Genomic DNA, 15,778 nt, shown 5'->3' on the forward strand with positions numbered 1-15,778 from the left:
CAACCGATACTGGTGTGTTTATGTTCCCGTTACTTAGCGGTTCGGCAAAAGAGACCGATAGAATAAGTACTGGGCTTACAAAAAGAATAAGTCCCGGGGTCGATTTGCTCGATTAAAGGCGGTGCTCCAGCATGGCAACAGTCAAATGACTGAAACAAGTAAAAGAGTAAAAAAAAGAGTAAGAGTAAACGAAATATACACCGCCGATAGTTGTTGTTGAGCAACAACGGCAGTAATTTTCATCAGCTGAATACACGTCATTGAGTGGTTGAAATTACCGAAATACGACCACGAAATAACTTTGAACATAAGACACTAAGAGTAAAAGATGTTTTTTATGACACATTCTACCAGTGTCCGAAGTTTGAAAGTGTTTAGTAACAAAAATTAATTTCTCGATCTGCCGAAAAAATCCATAGACACACAAACGGTTATTAGTGACTAATATTGAAATGAAAGCATAAATAGAAACAAAGACGAAAGTACAGTCACTTGCAGGCATGTACACATACACAAGTGTATATGTGCATATGTTACATGTAGTTATCTCCCTTGTTGCTCTTGCACTTGCCTGTGCACCAAAGTAATAAAGTGTCATTCCAATATAATCAGCTGCGTAGGAGGCGAGATGGCAGAAACGTTAGCACGCCGGGCGAAATGCTTTGCGGTATTTCGTCTGCCGCTACGTTCTGAGTTCAAATTCCGCCGAGGTCGATTTTGCCTTTCATCCTTTCGGGGTCGATTAAATAAGTACCAGTTACGCTCTGGGGTCGATGTAATCGACTTGGTCCGTTTGTCTGTTCTTGTTTGTCCTTTCTGTGTTTAGCCCTTTTGTGGGTAGTAAAGAAATAGGTATTTCGGCTGCCGCTACGTTCTCAGTTCAAATTCCGCCGAGGTCGACTTTGCCTGTCATCTTTTCGGGGTCGATAAATTAAGTACCATTTGCATACTAGGATCGATCTAATCGACTGCCCCCCACCCCGAAAAAATGTTCTGCCCTTGTACCTAGAGCAGAAAAGCATATAATCAGCCACGTGTATTGCTTGCAGAACCTTTTAAGTTCAACGGAATTAAATACGGAATGATACCGAAACAACAGCAAATGTAGGGAAAGCATTTTTCCTTTTCGTAGTGTGTGTGTGTGTGTGTCTGTCTGTCTGTGTGTCTGTCTGTGTGTCTGTATGTGTGTGGTGTTGCATTCGTCCCCACACCGCTTAACAAACCGTATCTGTTTCCTTACGTCGCCATAAGCGGACGGCTCGGGGATCTTTTCGGTTTGAACGGCAATTTTTTCTAGCGGTGTCATATGAAACTGTCACCCATAATTATGACCCTAGTATCGATCTATGGCATTTCAATCTGTTTTAGGGTTAGGGGTGGGGGGAAGGGTATCTTTTTTTCTTCACAAATGTAAATAAACCCAATCTGTTTCTTAAACGAGGGACATATTCATATGGCACAGAATGCTTATTACCTCAATAGACGTCAGTGATTGGTTGAAATTGCAGAAATTGAAGAAAGAAAACAACAAATATCTTACAAACTGTAGAATTTTCTCAATAAAGCCAAGAGAAAAAGATGTTTTATAAACACATTCTACCAGTATACGAAGTTTAAAAGTGTTTAGTTACGTGGAAATTATTTTTAAAAACTGCCGTTCAAACCGAAAAGATCCTGGCTCGGTAAAAAAAAAAGACCGATACAATAAGATAAGTACTGGAGTTGATTTGTTCATATAAATCCTTGAAAGCTGTGCTACAGCATGGCCGCTGTCCGATGACTGAATCAAGTAAAAGAATAGAAAAAAAAAAGAATACTAAATGACACACTTTGTGGGGGAGTATAATCGAGTGACGGGAATTTTATTCCTACCCAGAAAAACAAAAGTTGGTGCTGACTTCGGCTCGATCTGAACTCAGGTTATAACCGATCATAACTAAAATCGCAGGACTTTCAATCAGGTTTTTCTTTTTGCTTTCTTTACTTTGTTTTTTTTTTCTTTTGTATGCCAACAAAATTACCCATTCTATTCTTTCTCAATATTTTATTTATGTAAACAGCTGGTGCGTTGTTCAAGCCAGACTTTCTACTTACGGCAGATGTCACAGCCCTAAGAAAATTGTTCAAATTTTTTTTTATTTCGGACATGAAATTTTATAATTTATTATTTCAACATAAGACTGTCCACATGTAATTTCTATTTTCGGACAAGCAGCTTCGGACATGGGTAGCTTCAAAAATCTTATTTACAAACTTCTTTTCGTTTCGTTTTCTTTTCCCTGAAACAACCAAACCTTCCATTCCAGTTTTTGCAATTATTTGAAATAATAATTCGCCCATATCACTGGATTTATTATATCTAAGTTTCCCGAATACAATATTTAGCATTAATATTTTCACACGGTGGCAGTAAGTCAAATCTTGATATTGTGAATACGCGCTGAACATTCCATTGTTTAGATAAGGAAACCGAAGTTGAAAACCCGGAAATCTAACTCGTACATTATGTTCTTTCGAATTCTTTCCAGGAGAAATATTTGGATCAAATCAATGAAATTGCTGTTTTGCATTGGAACTATAATTATTGTTTATGAAGGTAAGATGCAAAAAAAATATTTTATTTCTTAATCAAAGAGTGTTGCATCTCGCACAACTCTTTTTTTTTTTTGTCCTTCTTTCATTCCAGAACGTCCCCCCCTCTCTCTCTCTCTCTCTCTCTCTCTCTCTTTCTCTCCCGTTCCCCCTCTCTCCTACCCCTCTTTCTCTCTCTCAGCCTCTCTTTATTGTGTTGTGTGATAAGAAGGTTGCTTCCAAACCACACGATTCCGGGTTCAATAGCACCTTCGGCAAGTGTCTCTAATATAGCCTCGGGCCGACCAGAGCTTTGTGAGTGGATTTGGTAGACGGAAACTGAAAGAAACCCATCGTATATATGTATATATATATATATGTATATATATGTATATATGTATAGTGGAGGCGCGTGGCTCAGTGGTTAGAGCGTCAAGCTTACGATCGTGAGGTTGTGAGCTCGAATCCTGGACCGAGTCGCGTGTTGTGTTCTTGAGCAAGACACTTTATTTCACGTTGCTCCAGTTCACTCAGCTGTAGAAATGAGTTGCGATGTCACAGGTGCCAAGCTGTATCGGCCCCTTTGCCTTTCCCTTGGATAACATCGGTGGCGTGGAGAGGGGAGGCTGGTATGCATGGGCGACTGCTGGTCTCTCATAGACAACCTTGCCCGGACTTGTGTCTGGGAGGGTAACTTTCTAGGTGCAATCCCATGGTCAGTGTCGTGACCTGAGACACCTTTCGATCACGACACTCGTGTCTCAGGTCTCATATATATGTATATGTATATATATATATATATATATGTGTGGTGTGTGTGTGTTTGTGTGTGTGTGTGTGTTTGTGTGTGTGTGTGTGTGTCTGTGTTTTCACCACCACCACCATCACTTGACAACCGATGTTGGTATGTTTATATCCCCGTAACATAGCGGTTCGGCAAAAGTGTCTGATAGAATAAGTACTAGGCTCACAAAAAATAAGTTCTGGTGTCGATTTGCTTGACTAAAGTCGGTGCTCCTGCATGGCCATAGTTGAATGACTGAAACAGGTAAAAGAACATATATATATATATATCTTTTACTCTTTTACTTGTTTCAGTCATTTATATATATATACTAGCCGTATCACCCGGCGTTGCTCGGGTTTTTAAGGGAAATAACTATATAAGCATTTTTAGAGATGTAAAGTATAATAGCCATCGCAATATGGCTAACCACAAAGGGGGTGGTGTTTATGTAGCTTTTTACGTTCTGAGATTTTTAGAGAGTTACTTCCCTTATATATGCCAAAAATGCATTAAAAATGGGAAAAATTTATGGTAATTTTTTTTAAATCGTAGACTCATCGTAGACGCGCGCTAATACCCAGAAGGGCTCGATATGAATCACGACTATAAGATACCCGGTTTTGGTTAAACTGCACCACAAAATGTGGGAGTAGTTAGGAATGTAAATCGTAGGAGACAGACAGCACACAACCTCTCTTTTATATATAAAGATATAAATTCGAACGCGGAGTGACCAATGAAAGCAGCCTAGAAAATACCCCTAGAAGATGAAGAAGAGTTGCTGTAGGCGGCTACAGAGACTCAAACCCTGTACCTCTCAGAATACTGCTGAGCGCTCTATACCATTTAGATAAAGGGCCGCTTAGCTAAATGGTATAGAGTGCTCAGTCGGTATCTCATAGGTACAAGGTTCGATTCTCTGTAGACGTCTACCTTCGAAACGCGGATTAGATAAAACAGGGGACAACTGACGAAGGGGGATAGTCTTTATGTTACTTGTCTGGTTTCTCTGTTTGTTTCTTTCGTTGTTCGAAAAAAAGTTCGTTTTCTATGTTTTTGCCTTTTATGTTCTCGTTTCTCATTTTGTCTACGTTCTTTTAATGTCCTGTACCCATTTATGCATGTATATATATATATATATATATATATATATATATATATATATAGAGAGAGAGAGAGAGAGAGAGAGAGATAGGTAGATAGATAGATAGATAGAGAGATAGGTAGATAGATAGATAGAGAGAGATATGTACATATATGTATGTATATATGCATATATTTATTATGTATATCATACGATATATATATTTATATATATATATATATATATTTATATATATATATATATATATTATATATATATATATATATTATATATATATATATATATGTATGTATATATATATCATATGATATATATATATATGTATATATATATCATATGATATATATATACATATCATATATATATGTATATATATATGTATCATATGATTTATATATATATATATATATCGTATGCATGCATGTATGTATTCGATCTTAACGGTTGGACACGAAGTAGAAAATTATAATAATAACGTGCAAATGATATGTGTGTGCGTGCGTGTGTGTGTGTGTGTGCGTGTGTGTGTGTGCGTGCGTGTGTGTGTGTGTGCGTGTGTGTGTGTGTGTGTGTGTGGTGTGTGTGTGTGTGTGTGTGTCTAGATAGTTTCCGCGACAAACCTTCATTTAAATGGCTCCGAAAAGGCTATAAGATGTCGTATAACCCCTCAGCTGTGAAAGCAGCTTTGTTCTTTTATTTGTTTCAGTCAAGCAAGAGCACCGCCTTTAGTCGAACAAATCGACCCTTGGACCTCATTGTTTGTTAGTCTAGTACTTATTCTATCGGCGTATTTTGCCGAACCGCTACGTTACGGGAACATAAACACTCCAACATCGGTTGTCAATCGATGATGGGGGAAACAAACAGAGACGCAAAGACACATACACACACATAAATACATACACCTGTTCTTCTTTCAGTTTCAGTCCACCAAATCCATTCACAAGGCTTTGGTCGGCCCGAGGCTATAGTAGATGACACTTGCCCAAGGTTCTACAGTGTGGGACTGAACCCTGAGCCATATGTTTAGGAAACAAGTTTCGTACCACACAGTCACTTATATATATTTTATATATATACCACGAGCTTTCTTTCACAAAGCTTTGGCTGATCCGATGCTATATAAGACACTGCCCTACGGTGCCACGCAGTGGAGCTGAACCTGGAACCATCTGGTTGGCAAGCAAGCTTCTTACCAAATACCCACTCCTGCACAATTCTTATTTTCTCAGTCATTAACTGACGTTACTCAAAAATATTAGTATACTGGGTTCTGGTAACTAATCATTAGTGTGGTGGCGCAATGGCGCAGTGGTTAGGGCAGCAGTCGTAGGATTTCGGTTTCGATCCCCAGACCGGGCATTGGAGGTGGTGGCGAACCATGCTGTACTCTTTCACCTCAACTTTCCCTCACCCTTTTTTCCTGTTTCTCTTGTACCTGTATTTCAAAGGGGCCAGCCTTGTCACACTCTGTGTCACGCTGAATCTCCCCTAAAACTACGTTAAGGGTACACGTGTCTGTGGAGTGTTCAGCCACTTGCACGTTAATTTCACGTGCAGGGTGTTCTGTTGATCGCATTAACTCGAACCCTCGTCGTCGTAACCGACAGAGTGCCACGAGTTATTAGTATCGCTATATCAAAGCAAAGTCAGTATACAGTGATACCTCGCAGTACGAGTTTAATTCGTTCCATAACTGAGCTCGTCTTACGATTTACTCGTTTTACAAATCAATTTTCCTCATTAAAATTAACTAAACTATAAATAATCCGTTCCAACCCCAACAAAACCACTCAAAAATTTTTTATCAGTTTTAAAATAGAAAATGTGTAGTTACAAGTAAAATGACAATTATAGAAAAAGAGAATGTGAGAGAAATATGTCAACTGGTTTTATTAACTGAATTACTTTAAAGATGGGACGATTTTTGTGCTCGTACTGCGGATTTTCGCTCTTACTTGAAGACAAAATTTCACACGAGTCTCGGCTCGTACAGCAAATTACTCGTACATTGGGGCACTCGTACTGCGAGGTTGTAATGCATATGTAAAGTGGTTGCAACATAGCTCCATGTCTTTCTGTCTCAACTTTTCAATATCAGAGAAATCCGTGAAACTGGTTAATAAGTCTTCGAATTTTTTAAATAAAAGTTCCAAACGAATCTCAGTGCATTTTCAACTTTTTTCTATATTTCTGCCTGTAAGGAATAAAATGACTTCGTTCTATGTGTGTGTGTGTGTGTGCGTGTGCGTGTGTGTGTGTTGTGTGTGTGTGTGTGTGTGTGTGCGTGCGTGCGTGCGTGCGTGTGTGTGTGTGTGTGTGTGTGTGTGTGTGTTGTGTTTGTGTGTGTGTGTGTGTGTGTGTGTAAAACAGTTATTAGTAAGAGATTGTCAATATTCTTTAGATTATTCTGCGTGTTCTTTTGGCAGGGCCAGGGCTTATAAGTTCATCACCATTCTATTGGATTGTCCGGAAAGTTCGTGCCGATTTATAGTAGCTTCCCTTTTGACCTATTTTAGAACATGGTTGAGTCCATAAAATAGGATTTGACTACACCTCCATTTAGAGCAGAGTTTAATCTATCTTTTCGTGGAAGAAGATTTATGTTCCTATCACCTGTGTTAATTCTGTAACCCTTTAAAATGGAAGATAAAAAAGTTCACTTTCGGCACTTGATGTTTTGGGAACCAGACAAAAATTGCTGCAGCTCGGCTGGGGTGAGTTACCCCACCCTCCATATTCACTAGATATTGCTCCTTCGGATTTCCACTTATTTAGGTCTCTGCAGAATAGTCTTAATGGTAGAAATTTCAATTCCTTGGATGACATAAAAAGATACCTTGATGTATTCTTTGCCATGATGCCACCTTAATTCTGGGAAGAGGGTATTTTCAAGTTAAAGGAAATATGGAGACGCATTGTACAACAAAATGGTTCGTATTTGGTTGATTAAAAATGTAATGGCAGGTATTTATTGATTTTTTTCTTTCCTTAAAAAATCGGCATGAACTTTCCGGACAACCCAATATATTGTAAGTCCGTGGTTGTGCTCCAGTTGTACTGGCTTTTACACAGACTAATAAACAAGACAAGATAACGGTCATTATAGGCCACTACGATTTCAAAACCCGGTCGATCGTAGATAAGGCACAATCATATAGGAACGGTAGTTTCAAATAAAAAATAAAAAAAACATGCGACGTAACATTGTTTGCGCAAAAAGTTAAGAATTTTGACTCGAGGCAGGAACCGTCGGAATAAAAGAAGGCAGTTGTTAATGAGGGTGATGTATGAATTTAAGTGCCTTTTATGGAGATACCAGCTTTTTGTCAATTCCGTCCAGGTTCGGAAAGAATGTTTCGTTAATATATGCATTTGTGCGTGCACGTGTAAATGTAAGCGCATACTCACGCACACACGCACACTTATACATGTATACGTAGATATTGCACTCTTTGTTGACTCCAACTTATTCAATTATCCATTCACACATTTCAGAAGTCCCGACGCAAACCTGGTGTCAGGTAAAATGCTACTAAGGCAGCGAGCTGGCAGAAACGTTAGCACGCCGGGCGAAATGCGTAACCGTATTTCGTCTGCCGTTACGTTCTGAGTTCAAATTCCGCCGAGGTCGACTTTGCCTTTCATCCTTTCGAGGTCGATTAAATAAGTACCAGTTACGCACTGGGGTCGACGTAATCGACTTAATCCGTTTGTCTGTCCTTGTTTGTCCCCTCTGTGTTTAGCCCCTTGTGGACAGTAAAGAAATAGGTAGGTATAATACGACTGCTGCATAACACCGAGTGAAATCTGAAGGTGGACGAGTTTTACACTGTACTCTGCTATGTTCTTAACTGAATATAACCTAACAAATCTGAATGTCATGCAGACAAGATACACTGGCCCGGGATGGATTGCAATCCCTGAATCAAAATGAATCAGTGCTTGACCTGGGCATTGACATAAGCAACGATGCATCTTTCCAAGTGCATATTACCAATTTGGTAATAAAACGCAGAAAGCTAGCTGGATGGATCCTCCGAATTTTCAAAGCGAGAAAGAAGGAGATAATGATGGTCCTTTGGAGCGCATACGTCCTCAGCCGCTTGGACCACTGCTCCCAACTATGGTCACCACACAATATAAAATTAACAGTGGGACTCGAAGCAATCCAACGAAGCTACACAAAGACAATCGTCTCAAGGCAACGTATCAGCTGCTGGAAAAAACCGAAAGAATTAAGACTCGTCTCCTTAGAATGAAGGTGGAAAACATATGCAGTGATATACATCTGGAAAATTCTGGAAGGGCTTGTACCAAACATTGGCATTGAAGGTTACTCAACCAGCAGAATGGGGCACCACTGCATAGTGCCAAAGATCCCAGCATCTCCATCAAAATACAGGACCAGATACTGCAATAGCTTAGGTTTCAATTGCCCATAGCTCTTCAATACCCTTCCAAAATACCTGAGAGACTTGCATGGTATTGATGTAGGTGTCTTCAAAACAAAACTGGATATCCTCCTGTCAAGGGTTCCAGATGAGCCTACCTCATGGCAGGAAACACAGATGAGAGTAACAGCATCAAACTCCCTCATTCACCAAATGCCACATATCAGAGGAGGTTTCAAATAATGGTGTAGTCAGTCAACGGCGGTGCCCCAGCATGACCACTTGCAAGAAAGCCCTAAAACAGAAGCTGCAGTGGTTTTGCAAGGGCTCGTTCGCATGATTTGAGAAGGACCACTGGGAATCCGTCAGGGCCAGCAGCTGAGTTTGTGTCAACCTCATCTATGGTCAGTGTTGCATCTTTAATGTCGATGTAATCAATTTTTACTTCTTTGGTCACAGATTTAGAGACAAAAAGTTCTGCTGGTTTGTTCATTTGCCTGAGTCCCAGAGGAATAGTGAACACACTTTGGAACTGTTCGTTCAGCATTTCACTTATCCTCGTTAGGTTTCATGTGAGGGTACCATCTGTTTGGAAGAAGTGTCCTATCTTGTAGCATACTGAGCAAAGTTAAAGAAAGCTTTAGGGTTCGACTTGATATTTTCTATAACCCAAGCTTCCTTATCTGCTCTCTCTCTCTCTCTCTCTCTCTCTCTCTCTCTCTCTCTCTCTCTCTCTCTCTCTCTCTCTCTCTCTGTTTTTGGTAAGATTGATGCAGATTTTTCTCAATCTTCAACAGCGCCTTCTTCAGGTGGGACTTTTCACTACTTTTGAGGTACTTGTTCAGGTGGTTCGCAATATTTGTCCCTCGTTTCATAAGAATTTTCCTCTCTCCAGGAATCTTGTTCTTGCGTATGTTGGCCTTGTGCACAAAGACAGATTTGTCACATATGACTTGCATTATGGACATAAAATGCTTGTGGAGATACCTGTCAGTTGTTCTGGGATTGACATCAACTTACATTATTTACATTATTTACATTGGACGGATATATGTCACCTTATTTGTGGTAACAACAAAGTGAGTACACATATCCGTCCAATGTAAATAACGTACAGAATTCTTCATCTCTAAAATATAGAACAGTGACATCACCTTGTTCTGCTATATCAGAAGCCTTGCAACGAGGATTATCCTCTACAGATCTCTTAACAAAGCGAAAGGTCCTGTCAGAGGGCCCTGGTCGACCTGGGCTAGGTGAATTGTAAACTCACTCTATTAATTGTACAAAGTAGGATCCCAAGGTTTTCTGAGGTTTTGTGCTAAGTCCACTTTCAGATTGACCCACAATACGGCCACTTTGAAATTCGGACAGTTCAAGTCTTCTTTTGTACGTGGAGTGATTAAACAGTCACATATACAACATGAAATATAAAAAAGTCAGTTAATGAAAAATATATAAAGCTTTTCAAGTAAAAATGAACATAAGACGATATTTTATGGGGTCTATTTACTTCAATCCTGCCTGTGTATATGGCGGTCAAGCAGGAAAACAAAATGAAAAAGGGATCTAACAAGAGTAATCTCCCTTGAACTTCTCGAAAATTCTCGAATGTTCTTGAAGCTTTCAATTAACTTGTGGATGACATGGAAGTCGGGGACTTCTGCTTCATCCCTTATACAATGTGGGCGCTTTTCTAATTTCGTGCTACTTTTGCCTGTCGGTTCCTGGGCGTAAGCCTTGAGCCACGCCACTCGCACACACACACACACACAACCGCACGCACACATATTCGCCTCATTTGCTTTGAGACGTGTGGTTGCAAAATATCTTCATGTGATGTTATAAGCTTTTCCTTCAATTAACCTTATATGTTAACAAATTACATCCAATAATAAATATGTTATGACGTATTATGGACGTCTTACAAATTCTTGTTTCCTTGTCGTTTAGGTACAAGGTAGTGACCTCTCTTTCACGCATGTAGTTATACAATTGTAGGATGTCGTATACTGGCATCACTACACATGTATATGTGTGTGTATGTATGCATATATATGTATGTGTATATGTGTGTATATATATATATATATATATATATATATATATACAGTGTACATTTAAACACATACGAGATGGCCATAACAGGACATTTGACCTGCTATAAGGAGTAGTTAAACTTCAAACTACTCTTAGGGATAATTTCGAAAGAGAATGAAAAATAAAAACATTTACCCTCTGTTTCCTGTACCATGGTTTCAAGCTATCTTCAGCAAAAAATAATAATTTACTTGGCGAAGCTCTCGTCAGCAGGAAAGCCGAGATTAACATATGTTATTTTATTTGCTGAAGATAGTTTGAAACCATAGTACAAAAAATAGAGGGTAAATGTTTTTTTATTTTTCATTCCCTTTCGAAATTACCCCTAATAGTGGTTTAGAGTTTAACTACTCCGTCTAGCGGGTCGGATCCTATTATGACCATCTCTTATGTGTTTAAATGTACACTGTATTTTTATATGAATAATATATAGTCTATTGGCTAGTGTTTTTTCTTCTCGTTAGACCACTGGTAGCAAAGAAATTTTCTAAATCTTTTTGCTACCCTGGAATGTATTAATAATGATATGTGTGTGTGTGTGTGTGTGTGTGTGTGTGTGTGTGTGTGTGTGTGTGTGTTGTGTGTGTGTGTGTGTGTCTTCATTTTTATGTCAAATTACATACAATAATAATTTGGTATTACACTGGTGGATTATGCTATACTTTTTAGCAGAACACGTTTATTAAACTTATATAAAGAAATGGTGGTCAGTGACTTCGAAGTTCTGGGTCGCTCTTCTCCATCAGACAGTTTATATATACAAAGAGGGAGACAGGGAGAGTTGGAGACAGACAGACAGACAGACAGACAGGCAGGCAGACAGACAGACAGGCAGACAGACAGGCAGGCAGACGGACGGACAGACAGACAGACAGACAAATATATATATATAGATAGATAGATAGATAGATAGATAGATAGATAGATAGATAGATGTGTGTGCATCGGTTCGTAGTTCATATATCTGAAAAGAGGCACACTCTGAAACATTAAAGCAGTAATATTTAGAAGGCTGTTAAGGCGGCGAGCTGGCAGAAACGTTAGCACACCGGGCGAAATGCTAAGCGGTATTTCGTCTGCCGCTACGTTCTGAGTTCAAATTCCGCCGAGGTCGACTTTGGCTTTCATCATTTCGGGGTCGATTAAATAAGTACCAGTTACGCAGGGGGTCGATATAATCGACTTAATCCGTTTGTCTATCCTTGTTTGTCCCCTCTGTGTTTAGCCCCTTGTGGGTAGTAAAGAAATAGGTATTTCGTCCGTCTTTACGTTCTGAGTTCAAATCCGCCGAGGTCGACTTTGCTTTTGAAATGAAAAATATTGCTTAAAGTCTTACACATGTCATTGCATATGTATTATTAATGGGTCTAGATGTGTACAAATTGAGAATGTTGCGAATATGTTTCAATGTTCCATATTCTGGATTGTTACTACTATGCCTAATAATCTTAAGATACTGAGAATGTCTGGGTATTCGCAATTTGGGGACATTGTTTACAATCTGCAGTTGTTGCTAATGTACCTATATGCTTACAATTTGGCACTGGCGTAAATGTGACTAGTTATTCATAACTTGAAGTTGTTGCAAATATTTCAAAATGTTTTTTTTTAATTTGGAGATGTTGCTAATGTGTTTAGATGTTCACCTTGCGAGAGTTTTGCATGAAGTTTATAAATATTCACAATTCAGGTTTATTGCTAATGTACCTAGGCGTTTAGAAGAAATTGGGAAGTTGTTGTTGTGCTAATGTGATAATATGTTCACATGTTGAGGCCAGTTTGCTCGTAGCCTGCAGCAGCTACAAAGTGGAGTCGCAATGGCCCAGTGGTTAGGGCAGCGGACTCGCAGTCGAAGGATCGCGGTTTCGATTCCCAAACCGGGCGTTGTGTGTGTTTATTGAGCGAAAATACCTAAAGCTCCACAATCTTGGCAGGGGGTGGTGGCGACTCCTGTTGTACTCTTTCGCTCCAACTTTCTCTCACTCTTTCTTCCTGTTTCTTGTCCCCGACTTCATACGCAACCGCTGAGCCTGGATGCGCATTCATCCATCCGTCGATGCTCTCGGTGTCGGGGGGTTGACCTGCTTTCTCTTCTGCGGGTCTTGCGAATAGCAAAGGACCACGTTTCGGACTTCTCCCACTACAGACAATCCTGAGGCGCGATCTTGCGAGCTCTGGGACGAAGACCGCTTCGCTCAACAAACAAACAAGCAGCAGCTACAAATAGTGTTTTTGGCTTCGTTCGGCTCTTTTTCAGTATGAAGAATTTATTTAAAATTAGTTATGCTCTATGTGAACGTCTTGGCTGCACGCGTGCGTTTTATGTATATGCCTTAGCACATGTGTGTGTGTGTGTGTGTGTGTGTGTGTGTGTGTGTGTGTGTTCGCATGTGTCTATTGTATCTTTACGATGGAAAGGGAGTTGACTTAATGATTTTGAATCAGATATTTACACATGTTATATATGAACTGTTCTTATCTGATTTTCATATCGTATTGTTATTTTATTAAATGCGTATGGAGGTCTATCGATGAGAGAAAAATCAATGTATATGAGCTGTAGGTAGGTGCTATTTACATATGTAATATCATCTCGATTCTTTTAACTCACCTAAATCTGTTACTTGAGGGTTGGGTGTGCGGTGCTGGGCTGAGTTGATAAATGAAAACGTGTTTCTTGGGCTGCGTAACTGAACAACACAGGCGAGCAGTTAACACAATATTTAATTGTCGCACACAAAGACAAACAGCGTCGGCCTTTTGCAGACAACAACAGTAATAATTAGATACAGGGGATCTTTTCGGTTTGAACGGCAGTTTTTTTTAATAATTTCCACGTAACTAAACATTTTCAAACTTCGTATGCTGGTAGAATGTGTGTATAAAACATCTTTTTCTTTTTGCTTTATTGAGAAAATTCTATAGTTTGTAAGATATTTGTTGTTTTTTTTTTCTTCAATTTCGGTCAAATTGATGTCCATGCTTCTGGTGAGAATCCAAAAAGATTCGAAAATCGATCAAGGTTATTCATCCTTTTTTTCCTATCTACGGGGAAATTGCTAAATTAGCCCAGTTTATGAAGCTATAATATAGGTTACACACAAAAACCATCATCTTACGCTCATCTAACGTCTTATTTCTGTTATTTCTTTCCATCAGGCTTTATTTCAAGACAATCCAAAACTGTTCCAAAAGTGAAAGTAAGTCAGTTGTTTCTAAATCTATCAGGTCATCCCATAAGTTCTGTCCAAATTTGGAAAGAAAAAATAACAAGTGATCAAATGTTATATTTAATTGAAATTTAATCATCAATGTACTTTTCCTGATTATCTATGACTTCCTTCCATCTATTTACAAGCTTTTTAATCCCATCAATGTAAAACTCTTTTGGTTTCAAAGCGAAGAACTCTGAAATGTCAGTTTCGACCTTCTTTTGGCTTGCGAAAGTTATGTCCCCCAAATGATTCTGTATACTCCAAAACAAATGGTAGTCTGAAGGAGCAAGGTCGGGAGAGTAAGGTGGATGAGGAATTTTTCCCAACTAAGCTCTTCGATCTTCTGTGAGGTGATTTTTGCAGTATGGGGTCGCGCATTGTCCTAATGAAACATCACTCCTTTTCGATTCACTAACGCGGGTCTTTTTTTCTCCAAAGCTTGGTTCAAATGCTCTAATTTCTGACAGTAGACTTGAGCATTGATTGTTGCATTAGGTGGTAACAATTCAAAGTGAATTACTCCTTTGCAATCCCACCAGATAGAGAGAAGAAACTTTTTCCCATGAAGTTCCCTTCTCGGTTGTGGTTGAGCTTTTTCCCTTTTACCAAGCCACTGTTTACGACATTTAACATTTCGATAGAAGATCTATTTTCATCACCAGTCAAAGTCTATCCAAAAAGGGTGGAATGAGTTCATGAGAATGGAGGGAAGAGCAGATGTCAACTCTGGATTTGTGGCTGCTTTCGGACAATTCATGAGGCACCCATTTTCCAAGTTTAGGAGCCTTTCCAAGTTGTTGAAGATGACGATGAGCTAAGTTTGAACTAAGCTTTATTGCCAATTCTTCAACTGATAATGCAGGATTTTCTTCAAGTAATGCCTCAAGGAACTTATCCTCAAACTCAACTGGACTTCTTGTTCGATTTTCAACTTCAAGGCAGAAATCTCCACTTCTGAATTTTTCAAACCATTTTTTGCAAGTTCTTTCATTCAAGCATTCTTTCCTATAAACTGAGTGTATGTTTCCTGTCGCTTCGGCTGCAGAGTTTCCTTTTTTGAACTCATAAAGCATTATGTGCCTTAAATGCTCTTTGGATACTTCCATATTAGAAAGGGTTTTAATCAAAGAAATTTTAATTCTATTATTCTGTAAAATAAAATTTAACTAGTTTCAATGTATACAAATGCATAAAAATAATTTTTAATTCCATTAGACATTCTAAAATTTCATTCAATTTTAAAAAAATTAAATCGGACAGAACTTATGGGATGGCCTCATATTTCGATTTTAGCCTAGTTCAGCGAATGAAACCGTATTAGCTTCATTGTCCATATGTTGTTGTTGTTATCGTCATCGTCGTCTTTGCTACTGTTGTTGCTCTTTAACCCTAAGTCGACCGCGATAAAACACAACTGTAATGAAAGACTTTTAAGTGAAAATCCCGTATATTTGTTTGTTTTTCGATTTAATCCATCTAGAAATACATTACGCAATGTAATTTTACACTCTTTAACACAGTTAGCTTTGATAAGAGGGTGATATGGTTGCTATTTCTGGCAGATCGACAATCAACATAAAGCCTCCCTCATTAGCTCTTTTCAGCC

General features: G+C 38.9%; 1 protein-coding gene across 1 annotated transcript in view; it reads left to right on the top strand.

Annotated features, from left to right (window-relative positions):
• The first annotated feature begins 2,079 nt into the window (after nucleotides 1-2,079).
• The window catches only part of LOC115232517 (carbohydrate sulfotransferase 11), a 22,908-nt gene continuing 9,209 nt past the window's right edge, over nucleotides 2,080-15,778 (top strand). Inside the window, exons 1-2 of the mRNA XM_029802430.2 lie at nucleotides 2,080-2,596; nucleotides 14,117-14,157. Coding sequence (XP_029658290.2) covers nucleotides 2,506-2,596; nucleotides 14,117-14,157 — 132 coding nt within the window. The 5' untranslated portion in view covers nucleotides 2,080-2,505. The remainder of the gene's footprint in view (nucleotides 2,597-14,116; nucleotides 14,158-15,778) is intronic.

This window comes from Octopus sinensis, linkage group LG1 (genome assembly GCF_006345805.1).
Source record: "Octopus sinensis linkage group LG1, ASM634580v1, whole genome shotgun sequence".
In the NCBI taxonomy this organism is placed as follows: domain Eukaryota; kingdom Metazoa; phylum Mollusca; class Cephalopoda; order Octopoda; family Octopodidae; genus Octopus; species Octopus sinensis.